The 21,393-nt window shown below is 34.2% G+C and overlaps 1 protein-coding gene across 1 annotated transcript; it reads right to left on the minus strand.

The window, feature by feature from the left end:
* Positions 1-1,549: 1,549 nt before the first annotated feature.
* Positions 1,550-4,057, minus strand: LOC121996456 (protein SMAX1-LIKE 3-like). Its single transcript, XM_042550437.1, has 2 exons — positions 2,826-4,057; positions 1,550-2,726 (listed from the first exon to the last, which is right to left on the minus strand). Exons 1-2 carry the CDS (start codon positions 3,890-3,892, stop codon positions 1,691-1,693), a joined length of 2,103 nt encoding a protein of 700 aa, XP_042406371.1. The 5' UTR covers positions 3,893-4,057; the 3' UTR covers positions 1,550-1,690.
* Positions 4,058-21,393: the final 17,336 nt, after the last annotated feature.

A 21,393-nucleotide genomic window follows, 5' to 3' on the forward strand; every position in this document is an offset into this window, starting at 1 on the left:
TATTTTGCCTTACTAATCTTTTGACCTTAATGGTGGGTTATGAAATATAAATAAAGCAAATGGCAAAAACAAAAGTTGATTCTTTTCCCAATTGCATCACCAAGCATATATAAAAAGTAGTGTTTTTTTTTCCTTTCCTTTTATAATTATTCAATTATTTTTTGTTTCTTGTTTAATTTGATTGGTTGAAACAAGAATCGAAGTACAATTTGATAAAATAATATTAGTGAATTATTAAACAACTCCCCCCATTTTCATGAGTTAATTATGGATTGTTCACTAATTAATGCCCCATGAAATTTATGAGTAATAGAACACAATTACTTTGTCACTATATCTTTTTATAGGTGAAGTTAAAATGATGTAAAAGAAATGGACAATAAAAAATATTTTCCATGGAAAAGAAGCACAAGTTCTAGGATAAGGCCTAATAAGTCAAAAGAGAACAATTTAGTTGACTATATTTATTTAATTATAGTTTGTGTCCTAATTAATGGTCCACTTCAAATTTATAATTAATAGCATGATTACTTTATCTCCTTATTTTTAGGAAATAATATCAAAAATACATTTTCATATCATAAAGTTAAAATAATGCAAAAGGAAAGGGAAAGTTTTAGGATAAGTCCCATTAAATAAAAAAGCAATAATATAATCATTTCACCACTAGATGAGAGACTTGTAAGTGGATGTTTTGAATTGTAATTTCAATTAAAATACAAGAAAAATATAACTCATTGGTTTGGATCAAACTTCATCTTTAAAAATTACACATGGGAATTATGATATATTTGGTATGGTCATATGTTTTTCATGAATTAAATAGAAAAATGTTTGAATTATATGAATCAAAAGAATAACTCTTATAATATAAAATTGTATATTTATTTGGTTTTAGCTATTAAGGTTACAATTGAATTGAATTAGGTATGATAAAATGTAACAAATTCTATGGTTTAATAGAAAAAATATTTTTCTTTAGGTCTTATAAATGTTTATTAGAGAACAAAGTCATTACATTATTTATGTAGAAATTTGAGCTTATTAAAATCATGATTGTGTATAGTCTATGAAATCCCTATTACAAGTCATCAAATTGAAAAAAAAAAAAAAAAAAAAAACTCGACCATCTCCCTACAAGGAACTCGACCCTCATAAGGATTCTAACCTTAGAATTACTAACAAATCATTGAAGAGCTTATCCCTAAAAGACTTTATCATACTATATAACACATCAATCATGCTTCACTCTAACAAAAAGCATTTAGTGGGAGACAACTTCAATCTATATTGGCCAATGGATTTTAGAGAATCATTTAAAATATATTCCAAATGAAGTGGTAATCAATTGTGTCCTAATTAAATTTGAGAGTATTTCATGTGAATCAAAATAATAATAAAGTAGCATTGATCACCATTAGTAGGAAATCAAATTAGGTAAAACATTGATTTTCTTCTAGAAGAGTTTTCTTAATTATTAAGCCATTGATATATTAATCCAAAAACATATGGAATAATTATTTGAAGCACAATAAGCAACAACTACTTGTAGTAAAGCCAACACTAAACCAATTTAAAGAAGATTAATAATTTACAAGTGTTTCCCTACATCAAGCTTCAACCATATAATTACCTAACAAATCAAAACTCTTATCTAAACGAAACCTTAGCTTCTATATCTCACATTCTATTACATGTCTTGACGAAGAAAATTAAAGGAAAATACACCATCCACCGACTCCGAAAGACCAACCCTATCGAACGAAACATAATCTTGAGTATTATCATGATACACTACGGTTGAAAGATGCAAATCCAACGAAAGATGCGAGTTTACTTCTTTCTCATGCTCATTAATTCCCGAAGACTTGTGTTTGAAGCCTTTGCGACTTGTTAGAATGATAATTGCATCACTTAGGCTCACTTCCACTCCACAGTTGCTCCTCAATTTTCCTCCCTCCATTGCATCCTTCAAACCGATTTGGGTTTGGTGATCTAGTTGCTCGATATCTTCTTCGATCAAGATAATACGGTGAGGATTCTCATTGATCGATTGGAATAATCTATCGAGACAACTTTCATTCACCTCAAATCTAGGCCTTTTCTTGCAAGGAGAATGAACATCACCGACATCGACTAGTCGGGAGTTGTTGAGGCCAATTGAGGCAAAGTTAGATTGTGAGCAAAATATGAGGCTTGCAAGCTCCTCAGCTATCCTTCTTTTACCTTCTACATCTTCACCTTGGAATAACAACCATGTTGTTTCTTGCTTTCCTTTTCGTCTAACCATCCCCGATCTACTTCTAAGAACCGTGCTAGCTATCTCCGCAACGGTTTCTTGCTGCCATGGAAGCTTCTTCTCCAATGTATCGGAAAGAATCTTCCAATTCTCACCATTAAACTCCTTGAACTTGGGAAGGTACTCAATTTCCATGGTGCTACTTGAGGTGCATGAATTAGGATTCGACTTATTGAACATAGAAACCGGCGACGACTGCAAGCTTTGTCGATTCGGAAGCAAGCTCAGGGGGAGCTGATCAAAGGAAGAGATGGAAGAATTCGATGAAGATGAATCTTCATCGTGTGGAGAAGCTGAAGAGCATTTGTAATGTTGGTGCCAAGGAGAAGGCGGCAGAGTTGAAGAAGCTACTGAATAGTAATTGAAGAAATTGTTAGAATGAAGGTTGATGCTTTGGGCTTCTTCTTCACAATTGAAACCTGAACCACTGGAGAAAACAAAAGAAGAAAAGATCAATAAAAGGACATAAAAAGAGAATTTAATCTCTGTTTTGTTTCTTGCAGAAATGAGATAATTGATTGATTACCTATCAAAATTGAGGCTTAACTCCAGGCTTATAGCAGGAATGGTGAGAGGGTGAAGACCAAGAAGAGCTTCCAAAGAAGGGCACCCAACCTTGCAGCTCATGTAAGTTTGGTAGGTTGCGATCCCCATAAGCCATACTCTTCGAGTGTTGATTTCGTTAAAGATTAAGCTTCTAATCTCCATGATCACTTGCTCCACTGCATCGCCATTAATGGCTCTGTTTTTTTCAGTAATGGATTGGAGATCTCCCAGGTACAGGACAAGCCCTGTTCTAACGCTGGAATCTCTGAAGAGTTCTCTTAGTTCTGCGATTTTCTGATCAAAATTTGATCTTGTGGTGTTCTTGAAGGAGGAGAGTGGGAGTGTGATGAGCTGAGCGTTTTTTAGAGCCTCTGGTACATCATCTCCCCCGTTTTGTACTCTGTCTATTACAGCTCGGACTACTGCATCAATGGCGTCCAAGCACTCTCCGACGACCACAAGGTTCCGCCTTTCCTTGCTTATAAGGGCTTCCATAACGCGAATTTCGTCGTCGCGGTTTGCTTTGGGAGAATTTGGTCTGGTTTTGGCGGCGGACTGTTGGAGGTTGAGCTTGACCTGGGTGCTGCAGAAGCCTGCCTCGCGCATGACGCGGCTCACGCTGGGGTCGTCGAGGATGGAGACGACGAGGTGGTCGAGCTCGATCTTGACAGCAAGGAGCGTCGCCGGTGCTGCGGAGGAGGTATCCGTGGCGGCCGCGCTGCCGCGGCGGTGCTGGGCCTGGGCGCGCTTGAAGGCGGCGACGAGGGCGTTGGAGAGGGAGGGGAGGAGGCGGTCGTGGTGCGAGGCGGGAAGGCGGTTCAGGGCGACGTTGAGGCAGAGGTCGAGGGCGTTGCAGCGGAGGGGGTGGGAGAGGGAGAGGAGGCAGGCAGCGCGAAGGGGCCCGCCGGCGTTGAGCATAGCTGTGGCGACGTGGAGCGGGGTCACCTGGGCGTGTCCACGCCTCCGTGCTAGGAATACGGCCTTTCCGACCACGGCGGCTGCCGCCGGCGTGAGGCCGTGCTGCAGAATGCCACCTCCCGTCCTCATGCTACTACTTCCTGCTTCTCTTGCTTCAAAAATCGTGCTTTACTCTCTCTCTATATATATAGAGACAGAGAGAGAAAGAAGGAAACGGAGAGGAATGGAATGGAATGGAAGAAGGAAGACGATTTCGAAGAGGAAGAGAGTGAAGGTGGCCGAGTGGTCGAGCTCCTTGCTTTATTATGTAAGAGAGAGGTCGTGACTTAAGTTGTGGCCTAACTTGTTACATTGAACATGGTGCATAGACTTTTTTTTGGATCATGGGTGTGTTGAGACTTGTGGGGTTCACATCAACATTTTTAAGGGGTTTTCATTTTTTTCCTTGTATTTTTTTTTGTTTTTTTGGTTTTGTTTTTGGATCAAGGAGGAGTGTGTTGTCGTTTCAAATTCAATAGAATAGCTTCATGTCTTTAAAACTATTAATCTATGCCAAGGGGTTATGGATAAACTGATATAAGACTAAAAACATCATAGCACACTTTGACAACTTAATTTGAAACTCTAAGAACACTTTGAACATTAGGGATAAATTATAAGTTTGAAATAAAATTTTGCTTGCTCTATTTTAAGTTCAAAAGTAGGGAGTTAAGTGGTGCTAATGGGTGTTGGATTGTGCTTTTCTTGTGTTGGAGGTTAAATTGGCATCTAAAGTTTGATTTGGAAATGGAAAGTGAAAGTTATGCCCTACAATTCAAATTCCAAGAGCAAAGTTTAAAAGGTGTAGGGCATCTCTAAAATTCTTTTGTCATGTCATGAAACAAGAAATAAAAGGGTTCCATAGTGTAACGAAGAGAATAAATACATAAGAGAAGTCATTAGTTATGTGATGGTCGAAGATGTGCTACCCCAATCGGATATTTGAGGTTGCAACAAATAAATTTCTATTATTTTTTTTTTGTTGTGTGCGTGCGTGTTAAAATCCAAAATTTTAACAATAACCTTTGAAAACATTCACCAATTCCATAATTTGAACCTTCGACTCAACTAACTTACAACTCTAAATCCAAAAAAAAATCTCAAAGAATTATGAAAAATAGTGACTAGGGCAAAACTTTAGAACTTTTTAGGGCTTTTGACTGGTCTCACAGAGAATGCAACTTTCATGCAAAGCAGTGGAAATAAAAAATAAAATAAAAAAAAAAAGAAACTACACAGTTTCCTAGAGATGTTGTTTCATTCCTCAATCATTTTGGATTAGATCATATCATGATATCATATGGCCTGCATAAAGATCATCCAAGTGATTATAACTTGCAAAGGGACAAAACAAAGCCACACTCTTCTTGTGCACAAAAGAACAAAAGATTAGTATCTTTTCCTTTTTTCCCCTTTGCTTAAGGTCATGGCTAAGGTAGGGTCATGTACACTCGATCGAAATCAAAACATCAAGTTGAACCAAACTAAGAATACATCTCTACTATATCGTTCTCAAATCTAGAAGCGTGGTCGAACCATCATATTTTTCCTAAAGGAGAATCTTAACACAACAGTAAACTTATTAAGGTGTGACTTTGTGATTATGAATTTAAGTCACAGAAACAACCTCTCTTTCAGTACAAGATAAAATTGTGTACAACTTCACATCAAAGACAAGGCTTCATGCCCTAAGATGTCCTATATCATACTTCTCCTCTAACAAGCTAAGCTAGTACATCCCTGGTTTGGTTGCCAGTCAAAAAAGCTTGGTCTAACAACATGCTGCAAAAGACACAGCACACATCTCTAATTATTAGTTCGAACCAAAAAAAAAAGTATTAAAAGAAAAATAAAGAACACAGACGCAAAAAAAGGCGTGCTCCAAGGAATGAAAAAGCAGAAGAAAAAAAATATATAGAAAAAATATGAATAAAGTGGCAGTTGCAGTCTGCTTTCTCCATTCTTGAGGGAGAAAGAAAGAGAAGAAGAACAGCAGCAGTTTGAACGGATCGGAGAAGGAAGTGAATAAAGTTTCAGAGAAAAAAGAAAGAAGGAAATGAAAAGGAAGGAGAAGATGTGCAACATGATCACTCACTCTACTCTATCTATCTACCTTTGCCTTTAATTATTTTGGAGGGGATCAGCGCTAACAGAGTAAAGCAAACAAAGCCATTTCTGCCTAGATCATTTTGATGGTGTCGTCGTCTTTCTTTGCAGTCTTGGATCTTGTGTAGCAAAGCGTTTTGGGTGGCTACCTATGAATATTGCACCGAGCTAAGATAGGTGTGTTTGGTTCATCAAAATTTGATGATCACCCTAATCTTAATTTGTTGCTTCATACCCATGTTTCTTAACTTAAGAATCATTACTAGCTTAAAGCATCTATCAATTGCATAGGCTAGCTAGATGGTGTTGAATTTAAGGTTTTTAAGGATGTTGTTTGGTTAGTGAGTGTTTTGTTTTTGTTTTTTGTTTTTTTTTGTTCTTTTTTGAGTTTTAATATTATTTGGAATAATATTGAATGATTACTCTACTCTTACTCTTTATTTGTTTGTATATATGCTTCTTAGGAATTAATTAGATGGTGCTAAATTTAAGATTTTTAAGAGTTATATTTGGTTCGTGAAAATTTTCTAGTGTTAGTTTAGGGTTTAGATGGACAATGAGTTAAGATAGATCGTGTAAGAATTTCTTTCCTAGAAATTAATTATAAAACCTGAAAATTATATTCTAAAACCAAATTAATTAAATTCCATTTTATTCGAGCAAGCAAAACTACTTTAAATGTACATGGACTTGTTCAATTGACACTTACATGTGGTTTTATTATAATAGATTATATGATAAATTCTTAATATATGTAAAATACATCGTGGGTCATCTGACCCATATAAAAGGTCACTATATTAGGTGAAGTCCTTCGTGAATTATCTCCCTTTCAAATCGTATGCTAAACAGAAGGATGAGTTTCCCAAATAACGAGGATTTAATTTTCACGCTTTATCCGATGGCTTGATCTCCTTAAATGACCGATAAAAATACTTAGACACCTAATTTAATAAATAAATAAATAAAATAAATCAGTATGAACTAAAGTGTGAATTTCAAGATGCCCTAAACATCTATTTTTTTTAAAAAAAATACCCCAAACTTTAATCAAACTTAATTTATTTTGTTGTCAAAATATCCCTCTTCATTATCAAATAAATAATTTAGAAATCTATTTACAAAGATATAAATAAATATTTTAGCGATAAATAGGAGGCAATTTAATAGAAAAAAGTAGAAATCGCATAGGACATTTTAACATAAATATCCCTTTCTCCTATTTGGGCCATCAAAGTCTACTGCAGAAGGACCGACTCATTCTGTGTCAGCACACCACTGAAAAACTGTCTGATATTTGGCTGGTTGTGGAAATCTTGATATGAAATCAGATTCTAAACCTTGACTCGGAGACTTATGAATAGTCCCTTAAAGGCAATACTCTGTCCTCACATCAAGAACAAAGCTGCTACCAAAGAAGTAAATAAGAGGATCAAAATTGAAGATCAGCCTTAGTCTTTGACTTATGTGGTTGGCAAATTAGGAAGGAAGGAGAACAAGTAAGTTGAAGTGCCAACCCTGTCCATTATGATTTTAGCCCGGGAGTTTTGCAGTGTATTCAATAGGTCTTGTACGTGTTTCTTGCCTATTCAAATGGCAGAGGGTATTCGTCAGTTGAGAGACAAAATAAGAATCACACTGAATAATGATATCAATTTTCATGAAAATAAATAGATATTTATGCTTGGTTTGCAAAACAGCCAGCCCTCTCTAAACTTTCCTATTCTCCCCCTTCATTTTAGACTTTTGAAGAATCGAGGCCTCGACTTGTCGATTGGGTTTGTAGAAAGTGCTAGAGTTGGCCCGTTGGGCTGGCCCAACTCGAGTGTACCAAGACGCGCCCTACTTGGCTGCCACTCGATTAATATTGATGTTAAAAATTAATTCTATTTAAAATTATTTAAAGGTATTCATTTTTATAATTTATTAAAACTTTTTTTAAAATTATTTTTTTTTGAAAAAAGTTCATTATAGTTTTTACTTGAATAATTAGAATTTTATTTAAAAAATTATTATTTTATGAAAAATAAATTATGTAAAAATAAAATCAGTAACTTTTTTAAAAATCATTTTGGCATGTCTAAATTAATAAATCATTATTACTAAATATTATCTATTCTTAATGTATCTTGTAATATTCAATTTGTATTTTGCTAAGTCAATATAATATCTTTTTAGATGCCCATGAAATAATTTTGTTTCATCTCTTACAATAGTAAATTCTAGATTATGATATCTCATTATATGTATCCTAATCACAATAATACTTGGCTCTTAACCAATTCAGCAATTATACCAAGGTAGCTAGTTTTGCTCTAAAGAAAAAAAAAACAGAAAAAAAGGTTCAAAATAAATCCTGGTAACCCTACACCAACATCTTAAATAATTTTAATTTTGAGCATGAATTTCAAAAACCTCGTTATATGAGCCTACTTGATCCATGTTAAGTTGGTCTAAGCCCAAGATTTAGACTTGCCTAATCAAATTATTTAAAAATTAATGATAAATTTAAATTATATATATTTGAAAACAATATATTTTAAAAAATAGAAAAATATTTAAAACTAAAAAATCAATTTTCAAAAATAAGAAAGAAATATAAAAAGTGAAAACATACTTTTGGTTTAGAATTTGGAAGAAATTTAAATGTTTATAGAAATTTTTTAAGAATGTTTCAGAGCAATTTAATAATTTTAAATTAATTGACCAAAATAAAAATCATCTTTTCTAAAAAGAAGAGATAGTTTTTTAGTTTTTTTTTTTTTTAATTTCATGTTGAAAATACCCTTGACCCTAAACCAACATAAGTTAAGAGTTGATGCATGGGTGGTTCATGTCGTGCCTAGTGCAAACCTAAGCTTGAGTCGAGCCCTTACCATCCTAACTCATTGTCCAAGTTGGGTCCCATATGACATGACTCAAAATTGAGTAAGTTATGTGCGTAGGGCACAACCCAAAGTATGTTAAATTACATTGGGGCACAAATAATTCGACACACCTTCAGTCTTCTTTACTATAATAAATGAGTGATTATGTCGTTGAGATATGGTGTTGGATTAATGTGGTAGTCTTCACGGGTCTGTAGGGTTAGTGAGTCGGCTCTTTGTCGGATCGGTTCTTGATGAAATGATAGGGTTAAGGTCAGGTATTGGGTCGACACGATAGTCTTCCCGGGTTTGTAATGTAAGGTTGGCTCTACGTTGAGTTGGCTCCCTATGAAATGATGCAGTTGAGATCAAGTGTTAGGTCAATACAGTAGTTTTCATGAGTTCATTGGATTGGTGGGTCGGACCCTTGACAAATTAACTTCTCTAGGGAAGGAATCCATGACTCTCCATTATCAGGAAAGGTGGGATAATGAACCATACAACAATTTTGTACTCTCACAAATGAATTAGAAGGAGACCGAGGGGATCTCGACAAAAATCTTTCGACGCTCAAGTCAAATATTTCACTTTAAAGAGTAAAAGGAAGATAGGAGCACAGATACATATCTCATTTCTTTTCAGAGGATGGTCTTTATAAAGGTGAGAGGTGAGGAGAGACTCTACCTAGCACTCCTCTTAGCACTTTAATAAATCATAGGTCCTTAAGACCATCTCCAATCACAAACTTTGTATTTGGTATGGTTTTCTTACTAAAAAATTATATATAATTTTAGCATCAAATATATTTCAATTCCAACCCACTCACACCTATCATACTTAAAAAAGAATATTCTATATTTTCTTATTCATACTTTAATAACCAACATACATTTTAATTTATTAACAATTTTTATAATAATTATTATATTTAAAATTAATACTTCATTTATATTTGATAAGTTATTTTTAAAAAAAAAAAATACATCCAACTAATAAATATAAAAAATTATGATTTTTATTTTAAATTTTTATTACATAATTATTCAGGCATAAATATATTGTAAAAATATTATAAAATCACACACAAATAAATTAAATGTTTACAAATATACATAATAAAATTAAAATATGCTACTAAATACACTTAATTTAAATATTTGACTAAAATTGTAAATATTTCATAAAAATTAATTCTCATAAAATATTTGATTAATCGAAATAATTTATTTTGGATATTAAAATCATGCTTAACTCAATAAATTAATTTCATATATATGCCAACAAATTAATTTACTTGATTTATTCTTATTTAATAAAATTAATTACTTTGTCAATATTTCGGTCATATTTCATGCTCAAAATTTTATCTATAAAAAAGATAAATATTATCTACTAATAGAAAAAAAATTTGAAATTTTTTACCGCTATATTATTTTTTATAAATTTTTTAACAAAAATCATATTTTTAAAAATTAAAATTATTTTAAAGATTTATTTTTTAAAAAATTTATTTTTTATGATAAAATATTATTTTTTCTATCAAAAAATTTTTTTCTACCCATTAATTAATTTTCTACAAATTTTTTATCAATATATTAATTTTTAATATTAATTTTTTTAAAAAAAAGTCAATCTTTGAATTTTTTTTTTTATAGATACTCTCTGTTTAATATACCTAGAAAAAGTTATAAGATTTTTTGAGTTAAATATCTATTTTTATACACTTTTTGGAAAATTACATCTCTCTAGATAAAATAATTTATAATTTCTGATATTAATCATGTTTACTAGTGAAAATTTTATCATAATTATAGATTATTATGTTTAATAGTAACAAAAATTTTTTATAATTTTTTAAAGATTAAAAATAATTAAAAAATTATTTTTCCAAAAATTGGTTTTTAAGTCATGAAAATTCAGATTTTCAAAAAATAATTTCTAAAATTTTTCTAAGTGTTAGTCACTATTTATGTATCCTTTATATTTTTTTAAAAAAATTATTTTAAATATTTATCCTTATTTTAAATGTGATCAAAGGGGGAGAAATTAGAGGTGTAAAAGTCAGGACTTTTTGTAAAATGTTAAGTTGAACTTAATTGCTTTATTCATCTCAATTTATTTCTGTTAAATACATTTTTATGTTTATTTTATCATAACTTTAACTGAGATTGATGCACATCGAAAAGGGGGAGATTGTAAGTACCCTGGGTAAGTTTTGATGTCAACAACCGGATTAAGTCAGGTCCTGTGGCGTTTTGATCACGGTGTCGCAGGAATTTAGGAACACAAGAAGTTGAGCGGAAGACACAACAGATGAGAAGGATGGCACGAGAATCAAGTCGATGGACTCGGTGCATCCGAGAGATGAGAAGCTACTGAAGAGTACACCAGTGGAGCGAGAAGAGCGCATGCAGTGCTTCCGAGGGGCGAGAAGCTAGAGTGGAAAACTGCTCAAGGAGAAGGCCAGAGTTGAATTCGAGTGAGCTCAACTCTGAAAGCCCGGAGGATCACCCAAGTGATCGGAGAAGAAGCCAGCGACTAGAGAAGGTGCCAGACGGTCAGCCCAAGATTGACTACTTCGGGCGCCCAGACCAGTTGGTCTGAGCGCTCGGATCGTCCAAACGTCCGGGCAAGATGGTCCGGGTGCCCGAACCACCAAGGCACCTCATAGGCGCCTCATCACAATGTCATTGTTGTGGATCACCTTTAGGTCCACGTCAACACCAATCCGAGCACCCGAACATAGTCCAAGCGTCCGGACATGAAAAAGTCTATCTTCCAACCGTTGCACGAGGCCATTACATGGAGATAAAATCTGCCACCCTGGGGGGCACCTGGAGAGGGTCCAGGGGCCCGGACTGTGCCATGTCAGTAATGGATAAATTTCACCAAAGAACTATAAATAGAGCCCTAGTTCAGTAGTTCGAGATAACACTTTTGTACTTTGAATTCTTTACTTTGCTTTCAATTTATGTGCTTTCAATGTTTTGTGTGAGACTTCTCCGCCTCTGACTTGTGTAAAAAAAGGAGACTGCTAGTTGAGATTCATCTGCCTTGGATTAGCAACCTCTCTGGTTGCAAACAAAGTACATTCTTTTGTCTCATACTCTCTTTATGCTATTTAGTCTTACTTTTTAAAGTGTTTGTCTTACTCAAGTCAAAAGCTTCAAGAAAGGGTGTTTTTATCTTTTCAGGGCAATTCACCCCCTCTTGTCGACCACACGGGACCGACATCATCTACCTTCAAAAATTCAACCCAATATTCTTTTGCTTTTGGTGTGTCGACCTATCAAATCATCCAAGCATCGTAGCACTAGAAACATTTGTTCTTGATGACTTCCATCTGGAATACAATCAAGTATTACTAAAAAATATTTTGCATGTTTAACTTCTGCAATGTTTACCCTTTTCACTTCATCTGCTAAAGTCTCTATCAATTTTTCTGAATTTTGAGACTAAAATATATATACTGAGATTCCCTTGCTTCATAATGTCGAACATGCTCCTCCATCATTAGATCGAACTTAGCAACCATTTTTATCATTTACAAAAAATAGTTCATTGTTCTCAACATAAAGTTTCTCATCATCCTCTCAAAAAGGCAAAGTATTTATGGCAAGTGTTTTTGCAGGATCAAAAGAGTGCGATAGGGGGGGATATCGCGCTTTTAAAAACTTTTCTTTTAATCATTTAAATAAAAGTCATGCAACGAAAAATAAAGAACAGGTTCAGTTACTTGGTTCGGAGCCTAAGTCGACTCCTACTCCAAGGCCCATGATCCTTGATCGCACCGTTGGGCAATCCACTAAAACTCTTCTTTCACTACAAGAAAAAAGCTAAACAACAACGCTTTTTTGGCGTTGTCGTATGTACTTAAAAAGTGATGTTGTAGATGGTGTTGTAGAAAGTCATATCAAAGACAACGCTTTAAAAGCGTTGTGGTTGGTCAAAAAGACAACGCTTTTTAAGCGTTGTCTTTTCGTTCTTAAAAAGCGTTGTTATAGATGTTGTTGTAAAAATGCACATATCAAAGACAACGCTTTAAAAGCGTTGTGGTTGGTCACAAAGACAACGCTTTTTAAGCGTTGTCTATTCGTTCTTAAAAAGCGTTGTTAAAGATGCTGTTGTAAAAATGCACATATCAAAGACAACGCTTTAAAAGCGTTGTGGTTGGTCTCAAAGACATTGTTTTTTAAGCGTTGTCTTTTATTACTTAAAAACGTTGTCTTTTTAAATTTATAAAAATAGTGTTTTTTAATTAAATAGAAAAATTATAAAAATACTCAAAATTTACATATAATTGAATATCCACAACCACAATCATTTTTATAATAAGACTATTTAACAAATAAATAAAACTTTATATTATACAAACAAAGTGTATACATATTGATCCACAAATTAAATTTGTATCATACAAGTTATCCTTAACTTCATTGCTAGAATTTTTCAAACACACAAGTTTTACAAAACCTCACCATAGACTACCCGCTATTGTTGGTGTCCATCGCATGGAATTGCTTCTTTAAGTCCAACAATCTCTTCTTCCGAAAGGCTTTCAGCTATCACTCTTAGAGCCATCTTCTTCAACTTGTCATCAACACACCTGGGGTTGTAGGCAATCAAGAAATTTTGTATGAAAACTTTCATACATGTAAATCTCGTACTAAATAATATGTCAATGTTATATATACATGTAATTCATACCGTAAGTGTGTTTATATCGTAACTGACAAGTTTTCTTTAGGGCCAACTTCTACTCAAGCTCTTTAAACACTGCATCAAAATAAAAAAATTGGCATTAGTTCTGTGCTAAATGAAAATCATATTTAGAGGAAAAAGCGGGAGTGCTGTAGATGGATATATTAACCAAGCATATTAATGTTTGACCTGTCTTTACAAGTTCTAAGCATATATATTAACCAAGCATATAACCTAAGAGGAATAAGTTACAAAATGCTACTTGATGTTTGACCTGTCTTTATTGGATTTTGCGGCCCCGGTCTTCTTGTAGCCAGGCACAATGTAATACTTGATGTTGACTCTACCTTTGCAGTTGTTTCGGCTTGAGGAGTGGCAAAGAATGGTGGAGTAGAGGATGGATTTCAGGTATTCATCCGTGCCATCGAGGAAATGACTCCAGTAGGTGACTAGCATGTTGACCAGCTAGGGCATGCTTGGAGAAGATGACTTGTTTCAGAAGCTTTTTAGATCAAAGATACGAAGTGCATTGTTATAAAACTAGATGCACGAACACTTGCTTATACGGTTCTTGAAATAAAATACATTCGTAACCGTCACTAGCCCAAGCTCAATAAGGAAAATTCACGGTAAATGTGCATAGTATACCTCAGATACTACAGATGATAGGGAAGGCCAGAAGACAGTTTGACGCAAATATTGAGATTGCCCAAGCCAATCCATGGTACTAATCCTGACAGCTCCTCCAAATCGCACTGACTTGATTGTGTCCACCCATCCTTGTTCATCAGCTTGGAACCTTTAAAATGAAAGCTGCATTGGGTACATGGAAAAAACAACAAAAAGGGAGGATAAATGATAGCCACCAACCTAATTGTTCACAAATATCTGTATAAGTTATTAAGGGTGTTCATAGAAGTTGATCCTTTAGCCGTGTCTGTTAGATGGTCAAATCTAGGCGCCAACTCAAAAATGTTGGCGTCCAAGTGTTAGTGTTCAACTACTTCTGATTTTCTTCATCTTTGAATTGTTAAATACATAGGGTATTTATAGGAATACTCAAGATGTATCTAAAGAAATACATGAACCAATATTAAATGACATACATTCATCATCCGAAGAGTCATTCATGAATCCTCCAATATTCATGCTCCAGATGACCATACATTAGATTATAAGTCCAATTAATTTGATTGCAAGGTTGTAAACAGTCCTTGAGGGCTATTGATAGTGATTCCAGTACGTATTGGAAAATAATGGAACAAACCTATGAAACGACTATCAAGGGATTCACTTCAACTTTCCTAAACCAAAGAAGAAACAGATGGATTACAAAAGAAAACAATTTGCACCATCAAACTGAAACTTATAATAAGCCTTAATAAATTAATGAAAAAAGAATTGTTTAGAAGTTCACCGAGAAACATATGAAAATACAACAAATACAACTGCAAAAAAAAAAAAAACTAGTATCCAATTAACTTTTTTATACTTTCGGATCAAAAAGTCAAATTTATATACTTTGGTTCATGTTCAAGCAAGAGGATAACAATCTCATCGACAGTTAGTATTTCCTTTTAATATAGAACACTAAAAAGAAGGAATATCAATGATGAAACAAACCTGAAAATGCGAGCTACTGAGGCAGCGAGCAATCTGCTTGAACAAGGTAATCATGCAGCGTTGGAACTCTGTCGTGAGCATCAAAGACCAAATATTACCAAATATTAAGATCACTGACAAACCAAATAATACCTTATTTTTAACAGCTATCTAGAGGATCTGGCTTTTTGACTTGAAGTTGGTTCAAAGAAGACAAATCAAATATACAAATACTAAGATGAAAGCATAATGAAGTAGTTAACTTTTTCTACTTTACCTGATTATAAGATCTACAGCTTCTTGCTCAATATTTTGCTGCACGAGTAATTATTAGAAAAACAAACCCAATAGTGGAACAAAAGCTAGATAAAGAAACTAGATAATTTACACGGACAGAACTTTACAGAATAACATATAATACAGTGCTTTGTACTTGCATATTAATCCAGAAAACATCCTTTCACCTAAGTGACAATTTTTCCAAAACATCATCATTCACAAAACATCATCATTCACTAAAAATTTTCACAAGTTTTTAAACTTCAGTGACAACTTTTCTTTGGGGTCAACTGCTCAAGGTCGATCTGGTAACTATGCACTGCATCAAAAAAATTGGCATTAACTATGATTCCACCAAAAAAAACCACCATTCCATGAACTTAAATCTAAATAGAATTATGGCAACTATCATTCCATACCTATTCATAAATATGATCTTGTATGCACTCCGCCAACTCGGACCGAACCTCATCAATTTGTTCACGAGAGTACCCTATTTTTGTGAACTGTGAGCATACACAATTTATGTTAATGGAAAAAATAATCAACACTGATCACTTTGCAATTTTAAATAGTTTATGTCAAATAATTTGAGATAAGCTAAATAATGTTACTATTGATTGCAGCGAATCTCTCTCAATAGTCTCAACTTCTTCAATAATTTCTCTCATAAATCGCATCACAAAAAAACCACATTGTTTCGCATCCGGTTGTTGAGGAGCCTATATATAGTAATTAGAGTCAAATTGTTAATGAAAATTATACACATTACAATATATGTTAAACAAAAGTACACATACCTTAACTACTTCCCACTTAACATTTTTCCTACCTTTCCTTCCTTGGTTGAATTAAACAATTTTAAGGCCCTTCATACGTTAAGAATATTTGTTAAATAAGATTTTTATTATAATAAATATTTACTAAAAGAAATCTGAACTCACATTTCCATTACGTATTTTGAATCATCATCGCGAATGCGGCAACTTAGGGAATCCAACAGTAAATAGCATCCTTGTAGGGTTCAATAACGCGAAGATTCCAATGGAAACTAGGCAAATACATAGGATTAGATCATAAAATTGAATAAATTATCGAAAGGAAGCAATTGAAAGTGATGTTTTACTTCTTGCTTACCCGACATTACATGGCACTAACACTAGTTGATCTGTTGATGCACTTGTCAGCTTATCTGCTAAAAGAGTTGCCCTTTGATTCAGGGTTTCAAGCTTAACTGATTTGTCTTGTGCCGTTTTTGCCAGATATGGGAGTTTGTGAGGATTCATAAATCTGAATTTCTTTGTCTTGGTATCTTTCACCATCTTTTTATACAGACACCTATCATTGCAAAGAAAAAATATTTAGATACTAAATAATAAAATTTAGATACAAAACACTCATAATAAGTTGGAAAAAATAATGATCACTCATAACACTAAGTTATGGTTGATGATAGTAACATCCATACATGAGAACTTACTATGAACAGTCTTGTATATTAAACATACCAGAAATGTATACATGCAAATTCTTTTATTTCTTGAGGACAAGCACATTTAAGATACTTAAAAATATACAAGAAAAAAGATATGAGCAAAGTACTTCCTATCTAGAAGAACAAATGGCAGAAGGCAAACATTAAGGGCCGGTTGAAAATGAATGAGCTATATTTATGTAAAGTGTACCACATCAATTGATATTAGTAAACCTCTCAATAGAAATGATGAACTATTAACTTAATGAGAATAACATGGTATGAGAAAATTACTAGAAGTTGAATTTTTCAAGAGTAAACTTGTTCACACAACAATATTAGTAAACTTCTTGCAGTTCAAATCAGGGATTTTCTGTCTTGCTAGATATTAGAATTTCCCAGCAAACATAAAGCAATGCAGTAATTTCCCAGCATAAGTAAAGCAATGCAGTTGCAACTGAGAAAATAATATTTAGATACTAAATAATAAAATTTAGATACAAAACAATCATGTGGATTAAAAAATAATGATCACTCATAATAAGTTGGTGAAATTGTAACAATAAACCATAATAAGTTGCTAAAATTGGGAAGCAAACATGTGATGAAAAAGTTGCTGAAATTGCTTAAATAAACTTACTTACCATATGTAGGCAACGATCAAATTTCCTGAAATTGACTCCAAATGATACAAAGAATTGATGTCCTCAAGGTCAAGAAAAAGTTCACAATCTTCATCAAACACTTCATTATCTAAGCACATTGATATACATTTTCCTCCATCTAGAGCATGCTTACTGTAACAATATAACATATGTAATGCTCTTGGGACACTTGTTGACAAAGTAGGTTTTGATTTTTTTCGTTCAAACTTCTTCCTTCTAGGCTTCTAATAATTTCAAATATAAACAAGTTAGATAGCTAGGTTGAATAATAATAAAGTGGCAATATAATTAGAAATATAATAATAAAGTGACAATATAATTAGAAATATAATATCTCATATACCTCATCTTGCTTCACGATCTGCTGTTCAGGCCAAGCCACAACAGTTCCTATGGCATCACCAATTACTTCACATTCACTTGGAATTGGATATGGCAAAGGAGCGGATTTGTCCACTGCTTGATCAATGGAGACTCGAATGCAATTCTTAGGAAATGGAATACCATGAAGCATTTTTTCCATGCCATTGAAACAAACAATTGTACCATATGCAGCAATATTTGAGCAAGATTCCAATGTCAATGCAATGAGCTAATACCTAAAAATATTAACACAAACAATAGTGTGAAACTATAACAAAATATTTAAACAATTAATCAAAATTGTATTTCTACCTGAAAATTTTTGACCATACAGGTTTCTCATCAAAATGCAATCCCAATAGCAAATTTCTCACTTGGGGAGATAACCTAGTTATCTATATTATCCATATGTACATGTTTGTTAGAGTCTACGTATAGGTAGTTAGGTACTTTTGCCTTGGTATAAATTGTAGAGTCATATAATATTGGAGCATTCACCAAAACATATTCTCTATTGAAACATGTTAACCTTTAGTTGAAAAATGAAACCATTCCAGGAAAATGCTTGAATTATAACTTATAATAAGCAACTTTGTTTCTTTAGCACTTGAGAATCTGCAACTTCCTCAAAGGGACATCAACATAAGCAACTCAATGCAATAGTGCATGATGTATTAAATCATACTTAAGCCATTAAGCTCTTAGAAGGCAAGTGACATAAATATAACAATAGTAGTTGATATAAATTCAACAAACTGAGTAGGCACAAGTCACTGCATAGAATTAAGATGAGATAATGCAGAACAAAAGTTTTAGATACAATAAAAATGAGAGATATTCTCTGCGCATTAAGGGTACACAATAAAAATAATAGTAGAATAACACTAGAGATTGATTAATTTCAAGCTGCACATTATACCTGACGACAAAGAAAGGCTGGAATGTGAATAATATCTACAACTTGGCCAACAGCTTCACACTGAATTTGAGAAAAAAGGATAGCATGTTATATGCTTCATGCTATTTTTAAGGATTAATACCTACTGCCAAAGTCTATAGCTAAACGTTTAAAAATTCCAGATTAAATCATGAGAAAATACAATCAGGGGAGGGGGAAAATTGATGCAGTATGAATCCGGCAAAATGGCTAGTTCAGAAAATAATCAAAAATAAACAAAATCTTATTCTAGAGGGATGGGAGAAATTTTACCTTTCTTTCTTCCGTTCCTCCTACTCTCGAATCTGCTCTGCGAGGAAGGAACTAAGATCGAAGGGTTCAGAGGAGTTGAGGAGCCGTGAGAAGATTAGGAAGGGTAAGCTGACTTTGATTGAGGAGATGGGGAAATGCGAGATTAGGGATCTCGACTTGGAGGAGTTGGGCCGGCGTGAGGAGTTTTGCGTGAGGAGTTTGGGTCGAGATTAGGGTTCAGAGGAGATCACGCAGCAAGGAGAGGAGAAGGCGCTCGTGGAGAGGAGAAGGCGCTCGTGGAGAGGAGTGGAGAGGAGAAGGCGCTTGTGGAGAGGAGAAGGAGAGGAGAAGGCACTCGTGGAGAGGAGAAGGAGAGGAGAAGGCACTCGTGGAGAGGAGTGGAGAGGAGAACTCGTGGAGAGGAGTGGTGAGGAGAAGGCGCGCGCGCGTTGAGGGTTTAGAGTTTAGCAAAGCGAGGGCTGCGAATTTATTTTAAGTGAGTTTAGGGGAAACATACACAACACTTTAAAAAACGTTTTTTAAAAAAATGTTGTCTTTGACCATAAACAACAACACTAAAGACAACACTTCATTAAAAACCGTTGTCTTTAGTAAAAAGTAAATACCATAGACAACGCTTTTCACTAAAAGCGTTGTAAAACAAAGAACGACAACGTTTTTATTAAAAAGCGTTGTCTATTGGGTGTTGTTGAATGCAAAAATTCTTGTAGTGTTTCTAAAAATCTCGGAAAGAAGCAGTGCGTACAATATGCAAGAATATAAGATAGTAACAACCTACTATCTTATGTGAGTTTAAGCACAATGCAAGCTTCTTTAAATAAAAATATATCGACACTTGTATGGAAGATGATGCTCAGTCGGCGCTTGAACGAAGTAGTTTCTTGCGTGAAGATGAGTTATAGAGCAGTAGTACGAACAACAGCAGCTAGCACAGAGATGAACTTTGAACCCACCAGATTTCATTACACAGCCTTGGACCTCGAGCTCACTTTTATAAGAGTCGTCGACGTTCGGTCGATCAATCCCTAGGTTTAGTCGACCGAACCAGCTCCCTTCCATTTTCGTTGAGCTCCGATGCTGATTCGATCTTCGACATTTAATGACATTAAAGTGTTTGGTTGACTGATCACTTTTTTTGGTCGACCGAACAGATAACCTCCCTATTCGTCGAGATTCGCACTTAATGCTGCGTTGATGAGGTGATCGTTCGATTGACCAATCTGCTGGTTCTGTCGATCGATCAGCTTAGTTTCCTTCTTTGCTTCTGACCGAACTGATTTGTGCCACATCATCAGGGTTCGATCGATCGATCATTTGGTTCAATCGACTGATCGAGCTTAGATCGGATTTTTCTCTGCTTTGATCTGAACTGGTGTCTGTTCTAAGTTGGCCTTGTTTGGTCGACCGATCCTCCTATTCAACCTACCGATCAGACCGAACTTGCAAAATAGAGTTAAATAGTACATTCTTGCAAAACAGATATTAACATAGTAATATATAAAATGCATGAGTAATAATAATAAACAGTTCAACTGCCTTGATCTAAACTTGGAAACCTTTCTAGTTTCTTCAGTTGGATCAGCGACCTTAAGTTGTTCCTTTCATGAACACGACCTCACTGTCGCTCCTCTAGTTGTTTACCTCAACTTATCTACCAAACTTTGATCCTCTAGATCTGTTTGGACTTTTCACTTAGCCTTGATCGACTCGCCAGAACTTTCTCTCGATGTTCGGTCCTCCAGACCTCTCGATCTCACTGCTAAGTGTTGGGTTTGTTAGGATGTATACTAAAAGCCTACCTTTTGTATGAACATTTATTTTGAAATAAGAATCACATTGGTCAAATGTCTGTATTTAGTTAAATGCAGTTGTCCATTTAATTTATATTATAGATAACATGGTGTGTGGTGTCACACAGAAGATAATGTTATCAGTTCCTTATAAATTATAAATAGTAGCTCACAACCAAGATGGATTGAGACAAACCACTGGAATGGTTGTAGTGTAATTTGGTATCAGTTTATCTTGACTATAAAATTACACTAATACACTATGTGTGTATTGAATAGAACCATTTGAGGTTGTTTCTTTTTATACTGACTGCATAAAAGAACAAAACCTTTGTTTTTATGGATGTGCGTACTCTTAATCCCAATATAATAGCAAACACATATACTTAGTATTTATTTCTTTAATTTATCAAAGGGTGGGATTTATTCAATTAAATCAATAGGCTCGATAAGTTGAGAAATAATATTATTTATATGGTGTGTTGCTGATTATAAAAGAAAATTGTGTCCTAGTAATCTAGGTTGATGATGTCC

Source organism: Zingiber officinale, chromosome 6A, assembly GCF_018446385.1.
Source record: "Zingiber officinale cultivar Zhangliang chromosome 6A, Zo_v1.1, whole genome shotgun sequence".
In the NCBI taxonomy this organism is placed as follows: Eukaryota; Viridiplantae; Streptophyta; class Magnoliopsida; order Zingiberales; family Zingiberaceae; genus Zingiber; species Zingiber officinale.